At 56.3% G+C, this 21576-nt stretch overlaps 8 protein-coding genes across 8 annotated transcripts; 4 read left to right on the top strand and 4 right to left on the bottom strand.

The window, feature by feature from the left end:
* The first annotated feature begins 1443 nt into the window (after positions 1-1443).
* Positions 1444-4313, top strand: PHACADRAFT_262981 (uncharacterized protein). The gene is made up of 10 exons (XM_007400134.1): positions 1444-1610; positions 1672-1860; positions 1920-1939; positions 1988-2154; positions 2218-2354; positions 2406-2778; positions 2830-3059; positions 3109-3286; positions 3340-4036; positions 4088-4313. Exons 1-10 carry the CDS (start codon positions 1488-1490, stop codon positions 4230-4232), a joined length of 2259 nt encoding a protein of 752 aa, XP_007400196.1. The 5' UTR covers positions 1444-1487; the 3' UTR covers positions 4233-4313.
* A 1060-nt stretch (positions 4314-5373) lies between these two features.
* On the top strand, positions 5374-7006 carry PHACADRAFT_262980 (uncharacterized protein). Its single transcript, XM_007400133.1, has one exon. The coding sequence runs from the start codon at positions 5659-5661 to the stop codon at positions 6775-6777; it is 1119 nt and encodes a 372-aa protein (XP_007400195.1). The 5' UTR covers positions 5374-5658; the 3' UTR covers positions 6778-7006.
* Positions 7007-7826: 820 nt separating this feature from the next.
* On the bottom strand, positions 7827-10737 carry PHACADRAFT_212936 (uncharacterized protein). The gene is made up of 6 exons (XM_007400132.1): positions 10309-10737; positions 10120-10257; positions 9911-10066; positions 9783-9863; positions 9620-9728; positions 7827-9565 (listed from the first exon to the last, which is right to left on the bottom strand). The coding sequence occupies exons 1-6, from the start codon at positions 10480-10482 to the stop codon at positions 8154-8156; spliced, it is 2070 nt and encodes a 689-aa protein (XP_007400194.1). The 5' UTR covers positions 10483-10737; the 3' UTR covers positions 7827-8153.
* A 721-nt stretch (positions 10738-11458) lies between these two features.
* PHACADRAFT_262978 (uncharacterized protein) lies at positions 11459-12915 on the bottom strand. Its single transcript, XM_007400131.1, has 5 exons — positions 12605-12915; positions 12148-12554; positions 11892-12087; positions 11734-11841; positions 11459-11676 (listed from the first exon to the last, which is right to left on the bottom strand). Exons 1-5 carry the CDS (start codon positions 12866-12868, stop codon positions 11671-11673), a joined length of 981 nt encoding a protein of 326 aa, XP_007400193.1. The 5' UTR covers positions 12869-12915; the 3' UTR covers positions 11459-11670.
* A 158-nt stretch (positions 12916-13073) lies between these two features.
* On the top strand, positions 13074-14301 carry PHACADRAFT_212934 (uncharacterized protein; the record flags this gene model as incomplete). Its single annotated transcript, XM_007400130.1, has 6 exons — positions 13074-13114; positions 13169-13342; positions 13397-13790; positions 13852-13924; positions 13972-14007; positions 14061-14301. The coding sequence occupies 3 exons, from the start codon at positions 13074-13076 to the stop codon at positions 13704-13706; spliced, it is 525 nt and encodes a 174-aa protein (XP_007400192.1). The 3' UTR covers positions 13707-13790; positions 13852-13924; positions 13972-14007; positions 14061-14301.
* A 643-nt stretch (positions 14302-14944) lies between these two features.
* On the bottom strand, positions 14945-16095 carry PHACADRAFT_177721 (uncharacterized protein; the record flags this gene model as incomplete). The annotated part of the gene is made up of 3 exons (XM_007400129.1): positions 15831-16095; positions 15652-15770; positions 14945-14963 (listed from the first exon to the last, which is right to left on the bottom strand). The coding sequence occupies exons 1-3, from the start codon at positions 16011-16013 to the stop codon at positions 14945-14947; spliced, it is 321 nt and encodes a 106-aa protein (XP_007400191.1). The 5' UTR covers positions 16014-16095.
* Positions 16096-17340: 1245 nt separating this feature from the next.
* On the bottom strand, positions 17341-18432 carry PHACADRAFT_262974 (uncharacterized protein). Its single transcript, XM_007400128.1, has 4 exons — positions 18299-18432; positions 18152-18234; positions 17931-18049; positions 17341-17871 (listed from the first exon to the last, which is right to left on the bottom strand). Exons 1-4 carry the CDS (start codon positions 18422-18424, stop codon positions 17465-17467), a joined length of 735 nt encoding a protein of 244 aa, XP_007400190.1. The 5' UTR covers positions 18425-18432; the 3' UTR covers positions 17341-17464.
* A 135-nt stretch (positions 18433-18567) lies between these two features.
* Positions 18568-20843, top strand: PHACADRAFT_187641 (uncharacterized protein). The gene is made up of 4 exons (XM_007400127.1): positions 18568-19796; positions 19846-19980; positions 20039-20307; positions 20366-20843. Exons 1-4 carry the CDS (start codon positions 19068-19070, stop codon positions 20631-20633), a joined length of 1401 nt encoding a protein of 466 aa, XP_007400189.1. The 5' UTR covers positions 18568-19067; the 3' UTR covers positions 20634-20843.
* Positions 20844-21576: the final 733 nt, after the last annotated feature.

Raw genomic sequence — 21576 nt, 5'->3', positions numbered from 1 at the left:
AGAAAAGTGCGCATTAAGTTACGTAGTGTACTTTTTTTGCCGTTCTTTGTGAAAGACATGCGCAAACGCTTTCCGCATATGAGCGAGTGGATAAGTGGTCGCATATGCTCGAAACTGACACTCTTCGGTTGCATGAGTATTGTGACTGTAGGCATAGTAAAAACAACGTGCAAAATGTGTGTTCGGCGCTTGCGCATGACGTGAGAGATTAGCAATTATGCTTATGTCATGCGTTGTAGTATGTCTATCTGGCACTCTGCTGAACATTGTGTGTGAGTATTCTTGCTATAGACCAGGTTGCCAGAAAGCTTTGACTATGCGTCGCAAGGTACACGTCGGAGTTGCATTATAATATTCTCGGGAGGGCCGCCTTCTGTTGTGTCTGTACACCATCCGCTGTATTTCATAAATATATTGTTTCGTGTCTTAGTGGACATGGGAGTCTACGACAGAGCATTGTAGCAGCTCTGTGGTGACTATAGCCTTCCTTGAGCCATAGTAGCCGCTGTCACAGACTGCCGGCAGGCCATCCAAAGGACGCACAACTCTTTATCCGCTCATTGTGGCGTATAATTTCCGTGCCTCAACGAACGCCCGTCCCACGAACTTAGACCATGCGAATTCCGTTTACATAAGGCCTTGCCCAGTCTTCTTCCGTATTCTCACGTGCTCTCACCCGCTACAGCCGGCCGTGCCTCCGCTTCCTCTCGGACTTTTCTGCCGGCCACGCTAGCTTTTCCCCCACTTGTATGCCTACTGATAGTGAAAGTCAAACATTTCCGGCTAGTATCTCTCGACTGACTTGTTCAAAAGCACATCAGTTGCCACTGCACGCTACTCCATTTTCGGGCGGAAACATCTTGCTACATTATAGGTCATTTCAGAGATAGCTCACAAGCATCCGGGGCGGCATCCCGCCGGAATCAACCATGGGCAAACTGCTCTCCAAAGCAACGACGTCTATCACGTTGCAGAGGCTACTTCTCTCAGCATCCAGTGAGCCAAGCTTCTGGGCGCTATATCAGACGCCTAAAATTTACGGCAGATCTTCCAAGTTAGGGAGGAATTTACCTTTAGATATCAGCGCCCGGACAAAAAAGGCTCAGGATTTTGTCCAAGAATGTTCTTCGGGTTCCGGTAAGGCCCAGCCGGGTTCCCGCAACGATGACTTGAGACGAGATTGGGCCTGCTCTTTTCTCTAACATATCTTTAGAGACTTGCTCTTCTGGACTAGACGACTTCGTGCATGTTTGTCACGCTGCTCAGCGGCAGAGCGATTTTGATATCTGGGGAGGCAGACGAAGCACGAGGACAAGCATTGATAGCGCTAGGGAAGCAAGGGTCGAGGTAAGCCGGGTCATGCGTATCTCTACAATGCTCTCCGTATAAATACAGGACGTCTCTTTGCCATCAAGGCACCAGAACCAGCTCTCACGCCCAGGCCGGCTCGGTTCACTGCAAACACCACCTACCTCGCCAGTCCAGTCATGTCCACCGCACCAGTCGCACAGACAGTCAAGGGAGTGCCTGGGACGGCCACAGCGCTGGGCAAGAATGCCGCCGCTCTGCCAGGCTACAAACACCCGCTCGACCCGTTGGCCCCGGAGGAGGCGAGTGCCTCCTGTCGTGTTTCTGCTCGCCATGGCTTTCTTGACATGTCAGGGCACGTAGATCGTCGCCATCTCGCTTGCACTGAGACGGCATACGGCAGAGAAGACGGATATCAAGGCGATTCGCTTCATCACGACGTGCCTGCTGCCCCCGCCGAAACGCGACGTGCTCGCACACCTCGGCATCCCGCTCGAGACGGGCAAGCAGCCTGAGCCTGCACCGAAGATCGTCAGGAAGTCAGAAGTCGATGTGAGCGATTGATGATCTACCCATCTCACCACGGAAGCGCTGATCAGCGCAAATGCTAGTTCGTCGATGTAGTCGCTGGGTAAGCAAATCGTTCTGAATGCTTCTGTGCTGGACTGACTTGCCGCAGCATATCATATAACGCCATACTTGCGCTAAACGGAGATGCATGGGAAGTGCAAGCTATCGAGAAGCTGCCAGAGGGCCAGCAGCCTCAGATCTCGGTTGAGGAGCTGCTGCTCTGCGAGGATATCATCCGTGCGGACGAGCGGGTGCAGAAGCTCGCGAGGGAAGTTGGTGAGTACAACCCTCTGGAATCTTAGCTTGGCGACGCAGGATACCAACGTCTAAGTGGACCAGGTGTCGAGCCGCATCAGCTCTGCGCCGACGGCTGGGCGATAGGATATGATGACCGCTTTCCCCACAAGCAGAGGATTCAGCAAGCAATTCTCTTCGCCCGGCTTGGCCGACACGAGAACCTCTATGCCCATCCTCTGGTGTGTGCAACACCGTGTTCATTCTGGATGGTTTCATTAACTCGTCTCTAGGACTTCATCCCCGTAGTTGACTCTGTCACGCAGAAAGTCATCCATATCGACTACCCGGGGGCGTTTACGAAAGCCTTTAACAACTCAGGCAATTACGGCGCCGCTGGTACTACACATGATCTCTCCTCTGCGAAGACGACACCACCTCATCTCAAGGACGACGCGTTCAAGGCGTCCGGCCGTGAGCGCATCCCGCCCCCGCTGGGGCTGCACGACTTCCTGCCAGACCTCATTGAGGAGAACTACAAGAAGGAGGGCAAGGAGTTCAAGCTCCGCGACGACCTCAAACCGCTACACGTCGTCCAGCCCGAGGGCGTCAGCTTCAAGATCAATGGGCATGAGCTCGAGTGGCAGAAGTGGAAGATGCACATCTGTACGTGGCGCGGTTTATGCGTGATGGCTTGCGCTGATGTGCCTCTGCTAGCGTTCCACCACCGCGAGGGTGTTGTCGTCTCGACCGTGACGTACAACGATGACGGTATCATCCGCCCGGTCTTCTACCGCCTCTCCTTGTCGGAGATGGTCGTCCCGTATGGCGCACCGGAGCACCCGCATCCGCGCAAGTTTGCGTTCGACTCGGGCGAGTACGGCATGGGCACCATGGCCAACGAGCTCACCCTGGGCTGCGACTGTCTCGGTCAGATTCACTACTTGGTCAGTACCTGATCGTAAGAGAAGAACATCGGCTGATGCTGTCTTGCAGCCCGGCGCGTTCGTGAAGCACGACGGTACAGCGTTCATTATCAAGAACGTCATTTGCATCCACGAGGAGGACGCCGGTCTCTTGTGGAAGCATACTGACTTCCGTGTTGGCGGCCGTGGACACGCTGTCCGTGCTCGTCGTTTGGTAGTGCAGATGATCTGTACGCTTGCAAACTACGGTACGCAGACTTCATTCTTACAGTCAGCGCCGAGTTACTCATTCGACGCGCAGAGTACATCTACAACTACATGTTCTACCAGGACGGCAACGTCGAGCTCGAAATTCGTCTGACCGGCATCCTGCAGGTGTACGCCGAGGACCCAAATAATCCGAGCTCGACCCCCTTCGCAACGACCGTCGCTCCGGGCGTCAGCGCGCAGTACCACCAGCACATGTTCTCCGTGCGCGTCGACCCGATGGTAGACGGCCTGTCGAACACCGTCGTCGAGACGGACATCGTGCCCGTGGACGCGCCAACCGGCTCCGCGCACAACCACGCCGGGAACGGCTTCACGACGCGGGCGCGGCCGATCGCGAAGGCGTCCGACGGCGGGCGCGACTTTGACCTCGCGACGGACCGGCGCTGGGCGATCACGAACCCCGGGAGGCGGCACCCCGTGACGGGCAGGCCGACGGGGTACACCATCATGGGCAAGGGCGGCGTGACGCCGCTGATGGCGCGCCCGGACTCGTGGGTCGCGAAACGGGCGCGCTGGGCGGAGCGCGCGCTGTGGGTCGTGCGCGACGTCGAGGACGCGCACGGCTCGCGCGTGTGGCCGAGCGGCAAGTACGTGCCGGGCTCGCGCGAGGAGAACCCGGACTCGGTCACGAAGTGGGCGCAGGGCGACGAGAGCCTCGAGGAGCAGGACGTGCTCCTGTTCCTCACGATGGGCGTCACGCACATTCCGCGTCCTGAGGACTGGCCTGTGTAAGTGTAGCTCCGATGTGGATAAAACCGTTTTGCTGACTGCTTTTGCAGTATGCCGATGGAGCACCTGAATCTGTTGTTTAGGCCTTTCAATTTCTTCACGCAGAGTCCAGCGATGGACGTACCCGGTGCGAACGACCAGCGCAGCGTGCCGGCGTTCCCTAACGGCGACAGCTGCTGCTCGAATTCGAACTGATCAAACAACCATATATTCTCAGCAATGTGTACATTAGATCTGTATCTTTGGGGATTTAGGGGCAAAGACCTGTTCAGTGAAGTCATGGCTCGGAGAGAGAACTGGTCGACTTCCAGCACTCACTTTCAGAGGATTCGTAGTAAATCATGGAGCGGCCCACGTTATTTAGAACCACTCGTTATGCATCACTCCTTTGGGCAAAGACTAGATGCGCGCGTAATATTTACGCGACGCGAGGCGCTACTGATGCATCACGTGCAGAGCGGCAGATATCACGTGCCAGGCGTGAGAACCCGGTTCCGCTGCCCTGTGCCTGCCTTCCGCTCCACAAACACTCTTGCCGCTCCACTGACGGTGCCACGACAGCGCGTCCTTGGAACCTTCGCTACACAGCATGCTCTTTCGAATGATATGACGGCCTCACTTTGCTGGTTGCGCAGGCTGACGTCATCGTCCCACAGAAATCAATGAGATACTGAGGGGCCTATATAACTGGAGGGACGACTCTTCCAGATCTCCAGAAACCAGTCACATAAGCTACTCAATCACATCGTATACCCTACCCAACCTCTAGATACCAAGCCACTACACACAATGGTGGGTCGTCTGCTTGTGGTTTCTCTAGTGTCGTACGGTGTGCTAACTACACCTTCGCGCTGCAGGGTTCTGTCGTCTCTGCCATTGGTGGGGCTATCAACGCCGTCATCTCCGCCATCGCGAATGTCATCATGACCATTATATCCGCAATCGTGACGGTACGCACTCTTCACGTCTCGCTTCCCACAAACCAGATTCTGACCCGTCTTTCAGGTAATCGTTACGATCATTGACGTGATCCTCGATATCCTCTGCTGCAGATGCTGTGGCAGAGGCACACGCCGGACGGGCACGCACAGATATAGGTGGGGGTCATCCGGGCGACGAGGAGGGGCCTACTAGAAAACGAGTCCCTGCGTCCTGACCATACTTCATGATCCTCACGACTTAACATATGCTACGACTTGCTGATTGTAATACCCTGTGCCCTACGCTATGTACATTCATAATCATTGACACAACTATGAGACACCTTAGTTGCGTGAGAAACAACGTGGGATCTGGCTGCATCACTAGTGTTGAGCGCTTGAGCGCTGAACGCACTGAGGGCTTGCATGTCTGTTAACAGTTGACATACTGTGAGTGGTGGTACAAGGGCCCGGCTTTCGTCCAGATTAGTCATCTATCTGGTGCTAAAGACCACGCAGCTCCACCGGCTGAAATTCGGATTGCGTCAGAATGTAAGTCATTCGGGTAGTTTTCACAGCCCTGGTTCGAGGTTGTATCGATGCCCAACCATACGGTATCCGCTACGTGCAGGTCTAGCGAGACGTATTCTTATGGTCATGCACAGAGCTAACAGTCAAAGTAGACTACCTCGAGACACGCCATGATTATGTCAGATAGTGGAAGTCCGCAGGATGAACGCGCGTCGGTTGGCTCATCCTCCTTGAGCTATGGCGAAGTGTTACCATCAAGGCTCATTAACCGGCCATTCACTGCGTCGCCTGAAGCACTCGCTTCCAACATCGCGCCATCGCAGAGCTCCGAGGGCCGGGAACGCACTCCGAGCAGGTCGTCGGTGCTCTCCAGCGCTTCATCGCAGAGTGGGCGGCAGTCGCTAGACGCGGTGCGGGACCAGGTCGCAGAGAGCATCGCTGTGCGCACCATCACACGCAGCGAGACTGTCGACGGCAACAAAATCGATGTCGTCATCACCGTCTCCGCCTCCTCCGACGCGTCCTTCCTCCGGCGGATCGCAGACAAGATCAGGAACCGGCTGCTACTCAAGTCGTACCTCTTCGCGCTCAGCATGTCGTACCCGCCGGGCGCGGCCGTGCCGCTGCTGCTCTGCACGTCGTCGCCCGAGCTGCTCACGCGCGCGTCGCTGCTCGTGAACAGCAAGTTCACGGCGCGCATCGTGCCCGGCGCACGCGCGTCGCCGGACGGCCAGCGCTGGCTCGTGCAGGTGCAGGACCTCGGCGGCAGTCTGCTCGACGAGGAGGCGCTCTGGGACGTCGTGCGCAAGGCGGCGCGGGCGCCGGCGGACCCGCTCGCGCCGCCGCCGGGCTCGGTCGGCATCGAGCAGCGGCTCGCGCTCGAGCGCGCGCGCCTCGAGCGCATCACGCCGCGCGCGGCGTACGAGGAGCTCACGGAGCCGTCGAGCCCGTGGCCCGTCGTGCTCGTCGACATCCGGCCCGAGGCGCAGCGCCGCGCGGAGGGCGCCGTCGGCGGCGCGATGGTCGTCGAGCGGAACGTCCTCGAGTGGCGCTTCGACCCGCGCTGCTCGTCGAGGCTGCCCATCGCGGACCGGTACGACCTCCGGGTCATCGTGTTTTGCTCCGAGGGCTACACGAGCTCGCTTGCGGCGGCGAGCCTGCGGGACTTGGGGCTGCTGTTCGCGACGGACATGATCGGCGGGTATCAGGCATGGAAGGCGGCAGGTCTGCCGGGAGAAGTGGAAATTCTAGCAACCGGGCTGCCCGCCGAAGAATATTCGTTCAACTAAGAAGACCTCGTTTAGTGGGCCGCAGACAGCTTCTGATAGATTAGTGAAGTTGCATTGAATTTATTCGGTCACAGAGGAGAAGATGAGGGGAAGATGAACTGAGGTCGGCCGAGGGCAGCTCCAAGAAATAAACACCGGGCGTCTTGTTTAAGCGCCTTTGTATGGTTATATTATTGGTCCGGAGTTTTCCGATAATCTCGGGAGGAATCTAAATAAGGAAATAGCCTTGGTGGCGTCGAAGTTTGTTTCCGGTTGTCACCATCTGACGGATGATGCTGCCGACAGTGCTCGAGGCCGACGAGGGTGTGTCGTCGCAGTATTTAATATGGCTCGTTTCCAGGCTTCATCCACACCCTAGCGTCGCTTCAACCGTGCTGCCCACGCTAAAGATGCTAGCCTCCGTCCGGCTGTCTGCTAGTGTGTGCAACAAAGGACTGGCTGCAATTTCGGTTCCCACGGAAACCCGCGATCTTCTGCATGTCAAGCTTGGAAGATTTCCCAAACTTTATCTCCCATACATTCCACGTCCGCTCGCCGCTTCGTCCTTAGGTCACTGCCTACGCTTCTACGTCCATTCGCAGCTGCTTCGCGGGTAAGGAACCGACGGTCGCATCCAGCTCTTTCCTACGGTCCCCGGTTGTAGCACATGCGCACTTTCACAGAGGGCGGAAAGCTTCAGCTCTCTTCCGCCGGCTCGAGACCGCCAGCCAGCACCTGTAACCCGTGTCCGCCCGAGTTCCCTGCGTGCATGGATTCCTTTCACCACAATTCAGACAGTGCCTATGCTTCTGGCCCTCTATAGAACAAGGAGCACACTAGGGAGCTGGCGTCCACCGCGTGTTGGGGATCTCTATGACTTTGGGGCGCTTCTCTCGTACTTCACTGCTGGCTGCAGTATGCCTCGAGCCCACATGACCGTGCTTCTTTGCATTATCTGCAGGATGCATCCACAGCTCCCATGAGATTGTTGTCGGTCGGAGCATCCACAGGAAGGACTGACTACTACACCTGCCTTTTGCGATCGCGAACAAGCTTCACGGCAGCTTGCCACTCACATTTCCCCAGGTCCCATTCAATGCTGGCGGCGGGGACCGTGTCCGAAGGGTGGCGTAAGTTCCCGGGAAGCACCGTCAGGAACGTCAATACATAAAGTTGATTGTTACGATAGTCCAACTGAGATGGCAGCACGCGCTACGGGTGCGAGCTGGCATTAGCGGAGTGTGTGAGATAGCGACTAAGACCTTGGTATATACGACAGTAGAAATATCACCAAACGAAGACAGCCGAGATAAGCTGAGCCGAGACGAACAGCGAAGCAGCCGAACAAGAAAAAGAAAGAAAAAAGAGAGAGAGAGATGCGAACAGAAAGGCCTGGCCTAGTAGTAGTTTGTGCGATGTGCGGGATCCGACATGCCACCACCTGGTCTCGACGAGAAGTGCACGTCGCGGTCGAGCCCGGCACCCTGCTGCGTGTACATATATTCTCCCACAGGCATCGCGGGTGGCGGCGGTGCCCCCTGCATCACGGCGTGCGGCGGCGGCGGCGGGGCGGACGCGAAGTAGCCCCCAGGGCCGTGCACAGGGGGGCTCGTCGCACCAGGCGAGAGCGCGCTCGGGGTCATGTTCGCGTGCATGGCGCCGGAGAGCACGGCGTCTGCGAAGCGTGCGTTCGCGAGCGCCTCGTACTCGGGCGTGACGATGAACGGCTGGTTCTCGGGGTCGTGCGCGCCGCCCGTCGTCACCACGGGCGAGGGCAGCGGCGGCGACGGGTTCGAGTGGTCGCTGTTGGGCGGCGAGATCGCGTACGGATACGCGCCGTAGTAGGCTCCGCTCGCGTACATGGACGCGTGCGAGACCTCGTGAGCGATCGAGGACTGATAAGTCGGAGAAGAGCCCTCCGTGGAGTGGTAGGATGCGGCGACAGCCGGATGATATGGCGGAGAAGAGGACGCGCCCTGGAGCTGCTGAGGTGGTGATGGTGAAGATCCGAGGCCGTATGACGCATACGTCTCTTGGCGTTGCTGCTGTGAGATTGAGGCGACCGGGCTTGGGGTGTCCCCAACGTGAGTGTCGCCGAACGTAGAAGTGTGGTGCACGGACACCTGATTACTCGGTCGCGTTCCATGGGCACCCGAAGGCACTCCCGGCGCAATCCGTGCCAGGCTGCGCAAGGCTGCGCTGGCAGTTGGGGAGACAGAGGGCACAGTTGAAGGCGAGGTCATAGGAATGGCAGGTTGTATCCATGGCCAAGAGCGGCCTGGGAGGCGACGTATGTCAGTAGGAGGCGTCATATTCAGGCCGACAGGCACACCCATGGTATTCGCTTGATTCTGCATCGCTGCTCCTGCTTGCTGAGGTGGCGGGCCCGCAGGCGCTGCAGCCGCCTGGGCAGGCTTTGTAGGAGACCTGTCGGTGCCGACAGGTGCTGACAAGCCTGCAACAGGGAGTTCCAAGCGTGGAAGGATGGGACGACTGCTACGGGAAGGCTCGCCGGCCGCGGCACGCTTGGCTGCCTTGCCTCCGACGCCCTTGCGCTTCGTGAGGCCGTGCACCTGCTTCAGGTAATTGACCAGGCCGGGTCCTTGCGTGTCCATCGTGGGCACGATCGCGTCCTTGCCCTTGTGCCGGGTGGTGCGACGGGTCGGAGACGACGAGGTCACCGGCTGACCCTGTGCGCTCATGCTCGGCGGCGAGTGCGACGCCACGGGAAGGACCGTGGACGTGGACGTGGGTGTGACCGGCCCACTCCTGGGAAGAATGCTCGATGCGCCATGCGTAGGAAGCGAACCTGCCCAGGCCGTTCTGATTAGACCTCGCCCTCCCCCATAGAGGTTCGACGCACCACTGGCTCCGCTTTCGGGGGCGGTGGGCCTCGCAGATAGGTGCACCGTGAACTGTCGTGAGTCCACTTGGAACCATGCCGGCACTTCCGCGTTAATCTGTGCACGCAGCTGCGCGAGCGATATTAGAGTTTGATCTCCGAAGAGAAGTCGGCCCCTGCTTACCAACTGGGTATGGAAATCACGAAGAGCTTGCAGACGGGGGTTGGCCGCGAGGACCATGTGCAGGCGAATTCTCTCCTGGGCCTGGCTCAGCGGAGGTGTGAGAAATTACGCAACGATCCGGGACGTACCTGGTACAACGTCGTCATCACGAACTCCCGCGTCCCAGCCGCATCGGGGCTGTGACTGCCATTCGGCAAGAATTGTGCGGGATTGTGCGGCGGGTTTGCGGCTATGATGAGCAGGTGGCGTGTCGCGCGTCCAACTAGCTCAACAGCGCGCACGGTCTAAACTAGAATCAGCAAACAATTAGCACCACAAATCGCATGGTTCCATTTACCTCGACTGCGCGCCGTAGCGCGCCGAGCGAGAGCGGGAGCGCAGAGTCGAAGGGCACGTCGGGGATGTGGGTGCAGGAGTTCGAGTATGTCGGCTGAAAGTTGTCGGGGTCTGCAGTCATCTGCCAGTACACGTGTATCTGAGAACAATCAGGGCTGGAACAAGACTAGTGTGTCAAGGCGAGACCTACCGGAGTGTCGGGGGTGCCGTTCTGGAGAGCCCCGAGTATCACGGGCAGGTAATAGCCCTGGAGCTCTGTCCAGTAGCCGAACATGTTTGGCGAGCTCTCCAAGAGCACGAGGACGACGCAGGCGTCGCCAGGGACGTCCGGAGACGCGAAGGAGGACGAGGAATGCGCGGCCATCGTGAGACTAGCAGAAAGACATGGGCGAGACAGGCCTTGCACGAGCCGAGACGTGGAGGAGCAAGGAACGTGACCAGGCCGCTGGCGGGGCGCAAAGTTGGGAAGAGAATGGATGAAGGAGGAGATAAGGGACGGCGGCGGGCAGCATTTGGCCCAAAGTCGGACTTTCGAGTGCTGGACGAAAACAGCATGCCATGACACAGGCGCGGGGGCGAACCCGAGACCAGTTGTGCGCAAAGCAGGAATGCAGCATCCCAAGAAACACGAACTACTAAACGGCTAAAGCTTGATGGCATGTGCCGTGCACAGCTGGCGGGCGATCGGACGGCGGGCCCTTCCCGGCACCCACACCCCCGCGCGGATGACTTCCGCGACGAGCTCGGACGCTCAGCGGATGTACCAAGTTTATGTGATCTGCTCTGTCTACGAGCGGCCTTTGGCTTTGCAGAAGGCCCGCCCATGCCAGGGAGCTGGGTGGAAGATCGATGCACGATCGCAGCCAGTCCAGCGTTCCGTGTAGGGTAGGTATATCAAGAACTCATCACTTCTCCATTCTCTTCAAGCGAGAAATCATTTCTGCCCGTCGCTGAAAGCTCGGGAATGGACGACGGCCAGCCTCAGCATGCAGTAATCAGCAGGAGAGGCGACGGGCCGAGCAGCAGTCATCTCCGGATGGCGAACACTACGGCTCGGCTGGTCCGAACTGAATACAGCGCGGAAGCGCGTCTGGATGAGTGCAGTGTTGCAGCCGTTCTCAAGTGCCTTCGTGTCCCAATGAGGACGAGAGGGCCCAGGCGATCATCAACCGAGACGCAGGGCGTAGAGAAGCGATTGCATCTCGCCAAAGGTCCGCATGACTTCCTAGGCTTGTGGCGGCTAGCCCGCCGAGCGGAGCGCCGGGCGATCCACTACCTGCCGTTCGTCGCGAAGACATTGACAGATATATCGACAGCATCCATCTACACATGTGCCTTGTTCCTGATAGAAAACAGCATGTTAGTACTTTACACAGAGGATGCCGACCGGCCTGGAGTCCGCGAAGGTACGCGCGGACGCCGAGGACAGGCGGCACATAAAGGGGTAATATTAAAGGGTATCCAGACCTACGACACGAGAATGATGGAAGAAAAGGAAGGGTATATGGATACAGAGCAGCGAGACAGAGTGTGTGACGGTGATAGGGGTAGATCAGACCTGAAGCTCTGCATTAGCGAGAAGTACTTCATTTGATTGCCAAGGGAATGCACGCACCAGGCTCAGTTCCAATGTCCAGACCCTGCGAGCCCAGAGCTTCACGACCTTCGCCGGCTCGCCTTCCTCGGCGAGATTCACTTCGACACCGTCCCACCAACACTTGCGCTGTAGCCGATGTCAGCGACCGTCAACAAAGGAACTAACCAAGCGCTTACAGCTGGCTTTCTCCAAAACAGCAGGAGCTTCTGCGCGGTGGACATCTGCGTGTAGTCGACGTTAACGCGCTTGTCGCCGTTGGCGTCGACAACGTGATTGATGCCCGTCTTCAGCAAGACTAGTGCGATCGAGGATATGCAGCACCGAGATGGCTCCAGCGCACGATATCCCCATTCGTCGTCGCGGTCGAAGCCGCTGGATGGCGCGCGCGATTCAGTCGGCATCACGGGACGACTGCAAGGTAAGGTCACGCACCTCATGCAGAGCATGTCAATGAGGTGTTGCTCGGCGATGTTGTTCTCCTTGTTCACGTTGCGCTGGAGCGCGGTGAAGATGTTGCGCTTGTGCAACAGGTAGTTACCGCATTTGCGCTTCAGCTCCAGCAAGGCCTCGTTCGCAATCCCGTTCGCGTTGGTCGCCGCCTTTCCGTCCGGGGTAGGGATGGAAAAGTACTCGAGCTCTTCGCGGAGGACGATTATCGCCTGTTTCGAGAGCAGCGGGTTCTGAGACTGCGAAGAACCGTAGTCGGACGTTGGGGACCCGCCTTCGGCTATGAGATGTGACTGATAATGCAGGAGGCCGGGCGAGCTCGGCGAGCCGTAGAAGTCCTCAGAGGCCTTGCGGAAGAAGTTCAAGACATACGAGAAACATTCTGGGTCGAACTGCGTGTGGAGGTCAGCGGAAGAGAGACGTAGGCAGCAGGCATGCGCACGTCAACCCCATACAGTTCCTCGTAGTCGTCGTTGTCGCCGCCATCAGACAGAGCCGCACTCTGGCGGCTGAGCACCAGGCCATTTGGAAAGAGACATAAAAGGACGGATTCGGGCAGGTTCATGATTGTTTCACGGTCCACAGAGAACCGCTTTCCCCGCAGGTCAAGAAGCAGCCTCGTGAGTAGCTGTGGTTGGAGATTTGTCTGCACCGGGGTCTGCGACACCTGTGTAATCGGCGAATTGCTCATCGTTGCGCTAGCCATGGTAGTTTTCAACTGGATAAGATGTCGAGTTAGAGGAGGACGACGGCAGGGTCAACGGCCAGAGTGCGCAGGAGGCTCGAGGCACTCTCGAACGTTGCACGCAGGCGCCCAACCGGCATTTCGCGCAGCCATCAATGACGCTCAAAAGTCGCCGAGCTTGTTCTCGTCCCTTACTGCCACCACTGTCCCCCCACTGGATTTTAAAATGGACTTTGATCTAGAGGAGCTCGTGCATGTAGAGCAAACGTGAGAAGATCGTACGAACATTTTTATCGCAAAACGTCTGATCTTGGCATGTAGATTTTACGACGAAGGATACCGGGACGGTTACGCGCACGGACGCATACATGGTCTCATAGAGGGCAGGGCCCTCGGTCGCGAGAAAGGATTCGAGATGTGGGAAGAACTCGGCTTCTACGAAGGCTTTGCACTCATGTGGGCCGCCATCCTCGAAAAGCAAGGAAGACGAGACGAGTACGATGCACGTCCTCCATTCCCCGGTAGCAGACTGATCCAATCTTGAGGCAGCCGGGCTGCCAGCAACATTAGGCATCTGCTCGACCTCATTGCGCAATTCCCTAAGTTCAATCCGTCAGCAGCCGAACCGTCAGAGCTAGACATACCGAAGCTCTTCCGCCAAATCCGCTCGCGTTACAAAGCACTGTGTGCTACGCTGGGTGTGAGACCCACGTTGCGTGCAGGCGGAGCCGCTGGCTCTCCGGATGGCGACGAGGATCCCGCACATTCTCCAATAGAGGACGCGTCAACTGACAGCACGACTGTCTGGAAGATCGATAACAAACCTAGGGCTCGGGGGAACAATGATCTCAGCTTTTGAGCTGGTGATTGTACAAACACTAATATCAATGTGGGAAGTTGCTTCCTCATCGCACCATTTGCACACGCGTTCAGGTGCACATCGGTAAGTCCGACATCGGTGCTCATGCTACATGCCATATGCTGAACATCATCACTGCTCATAGGACCACAGGTCGACCCTGGCTGCCTGTCCACCGGGTCATACTTGCACTCCCTGTGGCCACTTCGCGTGCAATGGTATGTCGCATCGATTGCTCTGCGCTCCCCATTCTTATCCTAGGCAGTCAAGTGCTCCCAGTCATGGCCAGCAAGCGTGTGCGGTCCGTCTACTTTCATGGCCATAGCGGTCGCAGTGCTGACACCACGTTCGCAGACAGGTTTAGCATATGACATCATCAGGACACGCTGGCGATCTCGATTGGTGGGCGGCCATACGAACAATGCAGTACTTACCCAATATACACCCGTTCTCTTTGTAGAGCGTGCCTTCTCGACCGACACGACTCATCTCGAGTCTATCATCGCTTCGGAAGGTCTCTCTTTCTGTATATGTGACTCCGCCCGCGATCCTCCGCTCGCGATTGCTTCCCGCTTCCCGTTGTCTCCGTTTCGTGATCAGCACTAGCGAGACCGGGCGAGGCATGGAGTACGACCAGCGGGACAATACCTTTCAACGCGCACGGAATTACGCAATGAGTTCTGCGACGCAAGCCTCAGGGCCAGGACACTGTTACGGCGACCCTCTGCGCGGGCGTATCTCCGCAGTATGCTTCTGGGCATTCTCTTTCATGGCCTCGGCTGTCCACAGGTGTGCACGAGACCAGTGGACTATCTCACACATCACCTGCCTCCCCGTCAGCATTTATCTGATAGTGATGCACGCCTCGCTCTGTCTCGGACGTTCGGAGCCTCCTATTCGCTTCTTCTCTGCAGGTCACTTGCGAGGATGACAGTAGAACCTACCGGAAGCCCGTCCGTCCGGCGATGCCCCGGCCGTCGGGGCGCACAGAAGGCACAGCCTCTAGGCCAAGCCCGAACACAGAGGCGAGGCGAGCCTTCCTCCTTCGGTACCGGGCCCCACGCCGGTCCCGCAAATGGCAGGGTGGTTACAATGCATGGATGCACCGCGAGGCAGACGTGCCTAGCCGCCCCTGAGCTGAGGCGCGCTTATCTTGTATTTTACACTAGGGTCTGCCCGGGGCCCTCCGTCCCCGCTGGGGCCGCATGGGGTCCCGGCATTCCGTAAGTGCATGTGCCTCAAGCGGGCACGTATAAGCTTTTGCTCGCCTGTTCTTCTAGGCCCTGCAGGGATGCACATGTGTTGAAAATGACCAGCCCTCCAGATTGGCTTCACGATGCTCTCTGGTCAGATGTGGCGTTGCAGAGGTGTGAGACACTGCAGGGTCCGTCCCGCATACGCATGGAAGCTCTGAGCAAGGACGAGTCAGACCCCAGCCAGTGAACAAAATCACGGGGCCTGCGCTTGTGATGATCTTCGCGCAGTCATGCACGATGGGTAGCATTACCGAAAGGATTGGAAGACAACAAAATTTTCATCCGACGCACGAAAAGCATAATTGACAGCGTGCCAGACCGCATTAAGCAGCAGCCAGACGACATGCTACGCACTCATACATGGACTCCACACCTCGCATCTCCTGCATCCTTACACATCCTAATCCTAGCCACATCTTTTGACATGTCACATGTCGGCACTAAGCATTCGGATTACCTCGTGCACCTCTGCCAGGAAATGTTGCAAAACGTCAGCGAGGGGAAGCCAGTGCGCAGCTGGTTCTGACCATTGCTGCAGCCATGCGCCACACGGCATGTGATGTCGCAGACACACTTCGTCGGGTGCAGGACGGCAGGAACACGACAGTTCCGATTTTTTTCGCGTAGGCGGCAACCGCCTTCGAACTTCCGATCGGCTTGTGCCGCTTGCGAGCTCTTTCTCGCATTACGCGGAGATGTGGAGCTTGTCGATGGCATCGTAAAAATCGTCCGAGTCTGACTCAGTCTCCTGAGACTCCTCAGAGTCGGCTTCTTCGTCTTCGGCGTCGGAATCATCCTCAAAGTCCAGCTGTCGTAGATTGCCGTCAATGCTTTGCACAGAGCCAGCTGGGGAGACAAGAGTGCGCACAGGATCGTATATGACTCGGATAATAAGACTGCAGCTAGGACAAGTAGCAGTGTCCTCGTAGTTCTTCAGCTGCTTGCGCGAGATCTCGAAACGGTCGCCGCAGGGGCACGGGTAGTGAAAAACCTTCTTATCGTCGTCCCATGCCATGTCCTCAATCTCAATCTCATCGTAGTAGGCACCCATCACAGACACTCGGAGGAGACTTAAAGCGATGGGGAGTAGCAGGAAAGGCGGACAGACAAGGCGATGATCAAAGCAGGAGTTAAGGCGCTAGTTATACGCGCGTCTAAGCATCAAATCTTTGTTTGGCGGCAGCCCCGGATCCTAACAAAGAATCTAAAAATGGAATGTGTGCAGGAACGATCGCAAGCAAATATTCTCGCGCCTCAGGCGACTGAAGAGACAATTTCAGGACCATATCTTTGGCTCGCCTGTAAATGTCCAAATTGCTTTCACAGCATGTCATTCAAGATATATCAGCTTACCTTACAGTGGGCTGCGAACTGGGATTGAGTACCAGTGCAATCGCGTTGGGTCTGATTTTCGGTGAACTGCGTTGCGTAGAGTGGACTTCCTAGTCTTATCTGCCTAGATAGCTATCTTACGCATTAAATATTAGTTTGGATGATCCTTATAACTGCTCATATGTTAAAGAATTAACTGCTTCGCAGCGACCGCCTCCGACTCGCTCACTTTCGAGCGCCGGTCGACGCCTAGGGCACTCCGCGGCTAGCACCAGATATTGCTCAGCCTGCGGAGCACGTCTATCAGCATGCATTTGTCCAAATCATGAGCGTGAATTCATATATTCAAGCTGGCGTTGTTTCAGGCAAAAAAAATTTATTTTGAGGAGCTGAAGCATGCGCAGAGTCGGGATGATACACGGAGAGGACTGGGGATAAGGTGGCGTACACATAGGGACGTTGTGTCATGAAAGTACAAAATGTAGGCAAACCAAAGTTATCATTCGAAGATTTCTTTAATTTGTGCCATGAGAGATACAAGCATATAGGCTACTGCAGGGCCACCTAGCCAGGCAAGTACATCAATCTTAATTGCATTATGAAAATCTACGTACATATCTGAGTGGCTATGGTATAATCATGTTTTCACCTGGGTTGGACTCGATCTGACACACTTCTATAATTTCGCAGTCCCCTCGACGGTAACCCATGGAGTCTAATTTCTACTTCCCTAACAGCCATATCTTCCCAAAATCTGCTAGGCTTTCCACCTGGTACAGTATAGTATGACAACAGCCCATAAGATGTATCCATCACTACGCAGCGCTTGCTATAGCTGGCTAACTAATGAAATCGACGTAGTGATTGTGTCGTGCACATGAAAGGCCAAAAATTGGCCTTACCATCTTTCCCGGGGAATGACCCCCTCACCTGATCGCCAGAGCGAGGACATACGGGAAATGGGCCAGAGCGGAGATCGACTAAAGTGGAAGGCTGAATACCCGGTCTAATATGTAGCCCCGCTCGCCAACAACGCGATCTTGCCAGGTAGAAATAGCACCAAATTTACACATCTATGAGAAAGTAGCGAAGAAACCACAACTGGAAACCGTACAGTAGTACAGTAGTCGTTCGCTGGGAACGAACTCCGAGACCGTATACACCTACGCATCACTCCTCGTCCTCTCCATCCCGCTCGCGCTCTTCTACGTCCCTCGCATCCTGCCTGAGCCCCTCATCCTCGAGCGCAGCTTCGTCCGCAAGTTGCTCGCCTTCGTCCTCATCCTCATCTTCGACATCCTCGTCCTCATCAATGTCCTCCTCGTCCTGTATGTCCGCGTCCATCATCTCCTCGTCATCGTCCTCGCCCCTGGGCTGCTGCGCATCTGGTTCTTCGTTCATCGCATCGTTCTCTGCGGGTGGTGGCGGCGGCGGCACACGCCCCGGAATCGTTATTGTTGGCGTAACAGGAGCTTTAGCCTTGCCTTTCGCCTTTGCGGATGCAGATTCGCCAGCATCTTTGGCCTTGCCCTTTGCGCCTCCGCGCCTCTTGTCGGGTTTCTGGTTGTTGCGGTACGCTGTATGTAGCCATATCGAATTAGAATGGGGGAATGCAGTAGATGGTATGTACACGCACCTGTCAGCTCTTGCTGCAGTTTTGGCATCATGTCGCCGAGGTCTAGTAGCTCGAGGGCTTTGAGCACGTCCGAGGCCGACACGCTCTTGTGTTGCTTTTGGGATGCGACGTCGTGCGCCCTGTACACATGTGAGTCAGCGCATGCACACATCTCAATTGATATACGTACGTCGCAGCTGTGTGTCTTGTCAGTGCTTTGTTAATAGACAGCGAGGGGGCACGCACCGAGATAGTTGATGAACACGGTCGAACCCTTCATGAGCGCGAGCACAGTCTCCTTCTGCAGCTTCGCATTCTCAGGTATCTATCCGGCGGGTGAGTGAAACCACACATGGACAATGCACACGCAGCGGACTGTGCGTACATACAGCAGACCTCGCAAGCTTCGTGACCAAGCTCTTCGGAAGCTCGTACGCGTCGATCCCGTCTGACGCGGCGTCCTGCTGTGCCTGCGCGCTTACCGACGGTCCTGAGCCCATGTCCTTGCGAGGCATGACGTGCCTGCAGAGCGGTTTGTGGCAAAGAGGAGTATTTGGAGGGCGGGGGCGGCAGGAGAGGGATCGTAGTCGTGGAAAGGGAATGAGCTGCCGCTGCGCCAGGGCCGTCTGGTCATGGCGCTTGTGCTTCTTGTTCCCGGACCACCATGTCTTCCGTGTTATCTTACCATCTTTCCCACAAATCGAGAGTATTCCCCGAAAACTGCGTCTGAAATGACCCACAGTTGTTGCTCAGTCCAAGCATGAGATGACTCCGCATAGGTCCCCGAGCCAAACGCCGTAACTTAGTACCGGATGAGCGTTGTGACTAGCAGATGAGGCTGTCCAACTTTGCTGGGTTCAACAATAGGTGAGCCATAATCGCATCGCGAGGGTGTAGTCCAGAGCCTATTGCTGCTGCGATCTTGTTCGCAGAGTGCGTTACTGCGCATGTGTGGTTCTGGAGATGCGCGAATGCCGGACGGAGTACTGCGCGTCGGACTCATCTTCCAGCGGCTCCGAGTTCTCTGCTGCTGCTGCTGCTGGAGGTAGCAGTCAGGGTCCCGGATATTGCGTGTCTGATATGAATCGATTGACCGGATAGGCTTATGCTCTGTTCAAAAGCCGGAACGGTCTGCTAGTCCAACACCCCATCGCCACCATGTCTTTCTCGTTCACGTCCCTTCTCGAGCTGCAGTTCAATGCACCTCTTCCCTGTCCCCAGCTCAACATAATCAAGGCGCTCAAAGCTGCGTACGCTAAATCTCAGCACCTCTCGGTACTTAGCTGCTGGGAAGGACAGTTCCCGCTGTCTGCGTACCTCGATACCCTTAACATCACCCCATCCGTTGTCGAGGCAGAGACGCATCGCACGGCAAATTACGACAATGACACGAGGAAACTCTACAGCCATGTCTTTGCCGGCGTCACCGACTTCACGTACGACTCAACCGATTTCCGCGTCTTCAAAGCTGTGTGGACGGATTCGCGGATGCACCATAACCTGTACCACCTCACTTTTCCGGGGGTAGACGACAGCATTGGCAAGAAGCTCGTGAAGGCTGTGTATGACTGGGCGAATGACCTCAAGGACGAGATTTGGGTCTTTGAGGGTGGCCAGTGGGAGAAGAGCAAGAAGCTCTACAAGGCCGTACAGTCCGCGAACTGGGACGACGTCATCCTTGACGACAAATTCAAAGATGGCCTCCGTCGCGACACGAAGACGTTCTTCGCGAGCAAGGAGGCGTATGCGTCGCTTGGTATCACCTGGAAACGCGGCCTCCTTCTGCTTGGCCCGCCAGGAAACGGCAAGACCGAGTCAATCAAGGCGCTGCTCCATGAAACAAAAGGCGTCTCGCCCTTGTATGTCAAGTCCTTTAGCACGCGCCTTGTCAGTATCTTCTCTTTCTTTGGACGTCTCCTCTACTGACAAATTGTAGGGTCCTGAACAAGGCATCCGCATTATCTTCGACCACGCGCGATCGCATGCGCCCTGTATCCTCATTCTCGAGGATCTTGACTCTATGCTGGTCGCAGAAGCTCGCTCGTTCTTCTTGAACGAGATAGACGGTCTAGTCAGTCCCAACTATCTTACTCTACTGCACACACAATACTAACACAGTACACCGCTAGGCTGACAACGAGGGCATCCTCACAATCGCCACCACAAATCACCCCGAGCGCATCGACGACGCCATCTTGAACCGGCCGTCACGCTTCGATGTCAAGTACAACTTCTCCCTCCCGGAGCCGCATCTCCGCAAGGCGTTCGCCATCAAGTGGCTTGCAAAGGTCAACGCGATGTCAGAGCACACCGGCGTGACCTTCGAGAAGCCAGACGAGACTGCGGACGCCATCGCCGCGAAGACCGAAGGGTGGTCGTACGCATTCCTGAAGGAGCTGTAAGCATCTTTCCGTAATCTTTCCAGCGCGCCCCTACTGACTAGAGATGCAATGCAGGTTCGTGTCATTCCTCCTTCGCATGGCGCATGACAGCTCGCTCCGCCAGACAGGCGCCGAAGTTCCCGAGGAAGAGTCCATCGAGGCCCTGCTCATGAAGCAAGTCGACCAGCTCGCGAAACAGATCATCAAGACGAAGGAGGATGCTGCTGCCTCGCCACCGAATGCTGCTGCTGCCTCAGTTGGTCCGAGATTCATAAGGTCCGTCCAGATGGGGCAGTTGGGAGGTGCGCCAGTGGTGCCTGCCGGCGGCGGGGTTGCTTTTTGATTGTTGAGGAGTGTCTTCTTCGGGTTCGATGTATTGTAATACACATATCACAGCTCCTCGAAGGGGTTTTTTTTGGCCTTAGCGAGCCTTAGTCTGGTGGTAGTTGTAGCGGCATTCTGGATTTCTGCGGTCCGTGGTGCTTGTGGGCGCTTATTTACAGGTGTTCGACTACGTCTGTGCTTCGTTGATTCTCTCATATCTATCTGAAACCACCATACCATACTCGCTTCGTGCAAAATCGAATCAAGGAAGGCATACCCTCTCCAGGATGTCGAGCTTCTCGTGTGTTCCGACGGTTCCATGCGCCATGTGCAACGCCGTTGAGGCTTGTGGGAATCCGGCCCCTACGAGTCAAGCGGCGGCTCCGCGGCGGACGCGGCTGCGTTCCTGGCGAAATGTGACATAAAAGTGGACTGAAGGCAGATCTGCAGACTGAAACATATTTTTCTCCCCGGAGACGTAGTACTGACCAAGAGTAGCGACTGACGGTGTTCGCTATTAGGCGTACCTTCACAATTCAACATGGTATACACATTGGATCAAGCTGTCTTACAATTCGTAGACGTGGGCACTACATCCTCTATAGCTGAGAGTATAAGGTATGTCCTGCGTCTTGTGTTGTATAACGGGTCTCTAAACTCGCTTTGCGATCAGCTCGACTTCCGTGGTTCTTCAGGACGCGAACCCTTGGTTGGACGAATGGCTCCTGCTAGCATACGTCTCTGCGCTCTCTCTTCTCATTCTCATTCCGAGTAACATGATTACTCGAAGGCTGTCTATCAACGACGAGTCAACATCGAGAGTCGACCGACGGAGAAGCCCAGTGATCTTCGGTTTCAAATCCCTTCGGCTTGTATCCGTTCTCGGTCTACTCGTGCTCTGTGTTACCAGTCTTTTCTCCAGCTCGCAACTTTCTTGGCCCACCTACGGGTGTGTTGGCTCA

Source organism: Phanerochaete carnosa (genome assembly GCF_000300595.1).
Source record: "Phanerochaete carnosa HHB-10118-sp unplaced genomic scaffold PHACAscaffold_10, whole genome shotgun sequence".
NCBI classification, from domain to species: domain Eukaryota; kingdom Fungi; phylum Basidiomycota; class Agaricomycetes; order Polyporales; family Phanerochaetaceae; genus Phanerochaete; species Phanerochaete carnosa.
This window is presented reverse-complemented; position numbering and strand designations above follow the sequence as displayed.

Excerpts from the sequence above, each read along its gene's own strand:
- PHACADRAFT_262981 (XM_007400134.1), top strand. The coding sequence starts at position 1,488 with ATGTCCACCGCACCAGTCGCACAGACAGTCAAGGGAGTGCCTGGGACG. Across the intron at positions 2,155-2,217 it reads GAAGCTCGCGAGGGAAGTTG|GTGTCGAGCCGCATCAGCTC; the intron begins GTGAGTACAACC and ends TAAGTGGACCAG. Across the intron at positions 3,287-3,339 it reads CTGTACGCTTGCAAACTACG|AGTACATCTACAACTACATG; the intron begins GTACGCAGACTT and ends TTCGACGCGCAG.
- PHACADRAFT_262980 (XM_007400133.1), top strand. The coding sequence starts at position 5,659 with ATGATTATGTCAGATAGTGGAAGTCCGCAGGATGAACGCGCGTCGGTT.
- PHACADRAFT_212936 (XM_007400132.1), bottom strand. The coding sequence starts at position 10,482 with ATGGCCGCGCATTCCTCGTCCTCCTTCGCGTCTCCGGACGTCCCTGGC. Across the intron at positions 10,067-10,119 it reads CGCTACGGCGCGCAGTCGAG|ACCGTGCGCGCTGTTGAGCT; the intron begins GTAAATGGAACC and ends ATTCTAGTTTAG. Across the intron at positions 9,566-9,619 it reads CCCCGAAAGCGGAGCCAGTG|GTTCGCTTCCTACGCATGGC; the intron begins GTGCGTCGAACC and ends CGGCCTGGGCAG.
- PHACADRAFT_262978 (XM_007400131.1), bottom strand. The coding sequence starts at position 12,868 with ATGGCTAGCGCAACGATGAGCAATTCGCCGATTACACAGGTGTCGCAG. Across the intron at positions 12,555-12,604 it reads AGGAACTGTATGGGGTTGAC|TTCGACCCAGAATGTTTCTC; the intron begins GTGCGCATGCCT and ends CTCCACACGCAG. Across the intron at positions 11,842-11,891 it reads TGTTTTGGAGAAAGCCAGCT|CGCAAGTGTTGGTGGGACGG; the intron begins GTAAGCGCTTGG and ends CATCGGCTACAG.
- PHACADRAFT_262974 (XM_007400128.1), bottom strand. The coding sequence starts at position 18,424 with ATGCCTCGCAAGGACATGGGCTCAGGACCGTCGGTAAGCGCGCAGGCA. Across the intron at positions 18,050-18,151 it reads TTCATCAACTATCTCGGTGC|GGCGCACGACGTCGCATCCC; the intron begins GTGCCCCCTCGC and ends ACATGTGTACAG. Across the intron at positions 17,872-17,930 it reads ACTGCAGCAAGAGCTGACAG|CGTACCGCAACAACCAGAAA; the intron begins GTGCGTGTACAT and ends GGCTACATACAG.
- PHACADRAFT_187641 (XM_007400127.1), top strand. The coding sequence starts at position 19,068 with ATGTCTTTCTCGTTCACGTCCCTTCTCGAGCTGCAGTTCAATGCACCT. Across the intron at positions 19,981-20,038 it reads TGAACGAGATAGACGGTCTA|GCTGACAACGAGGGCATCCT; the intron begins GTCAGTCCCAAC and ends GTACACCGCTAG. Across the intron at positions 20,308-20,365 it reads TACGCATTCCTGAAGGAGCT|GTTCGTGTCATTCCTCCTTC; the intron begins GTAAGCATCTTT and ends GATGCAATGCAG.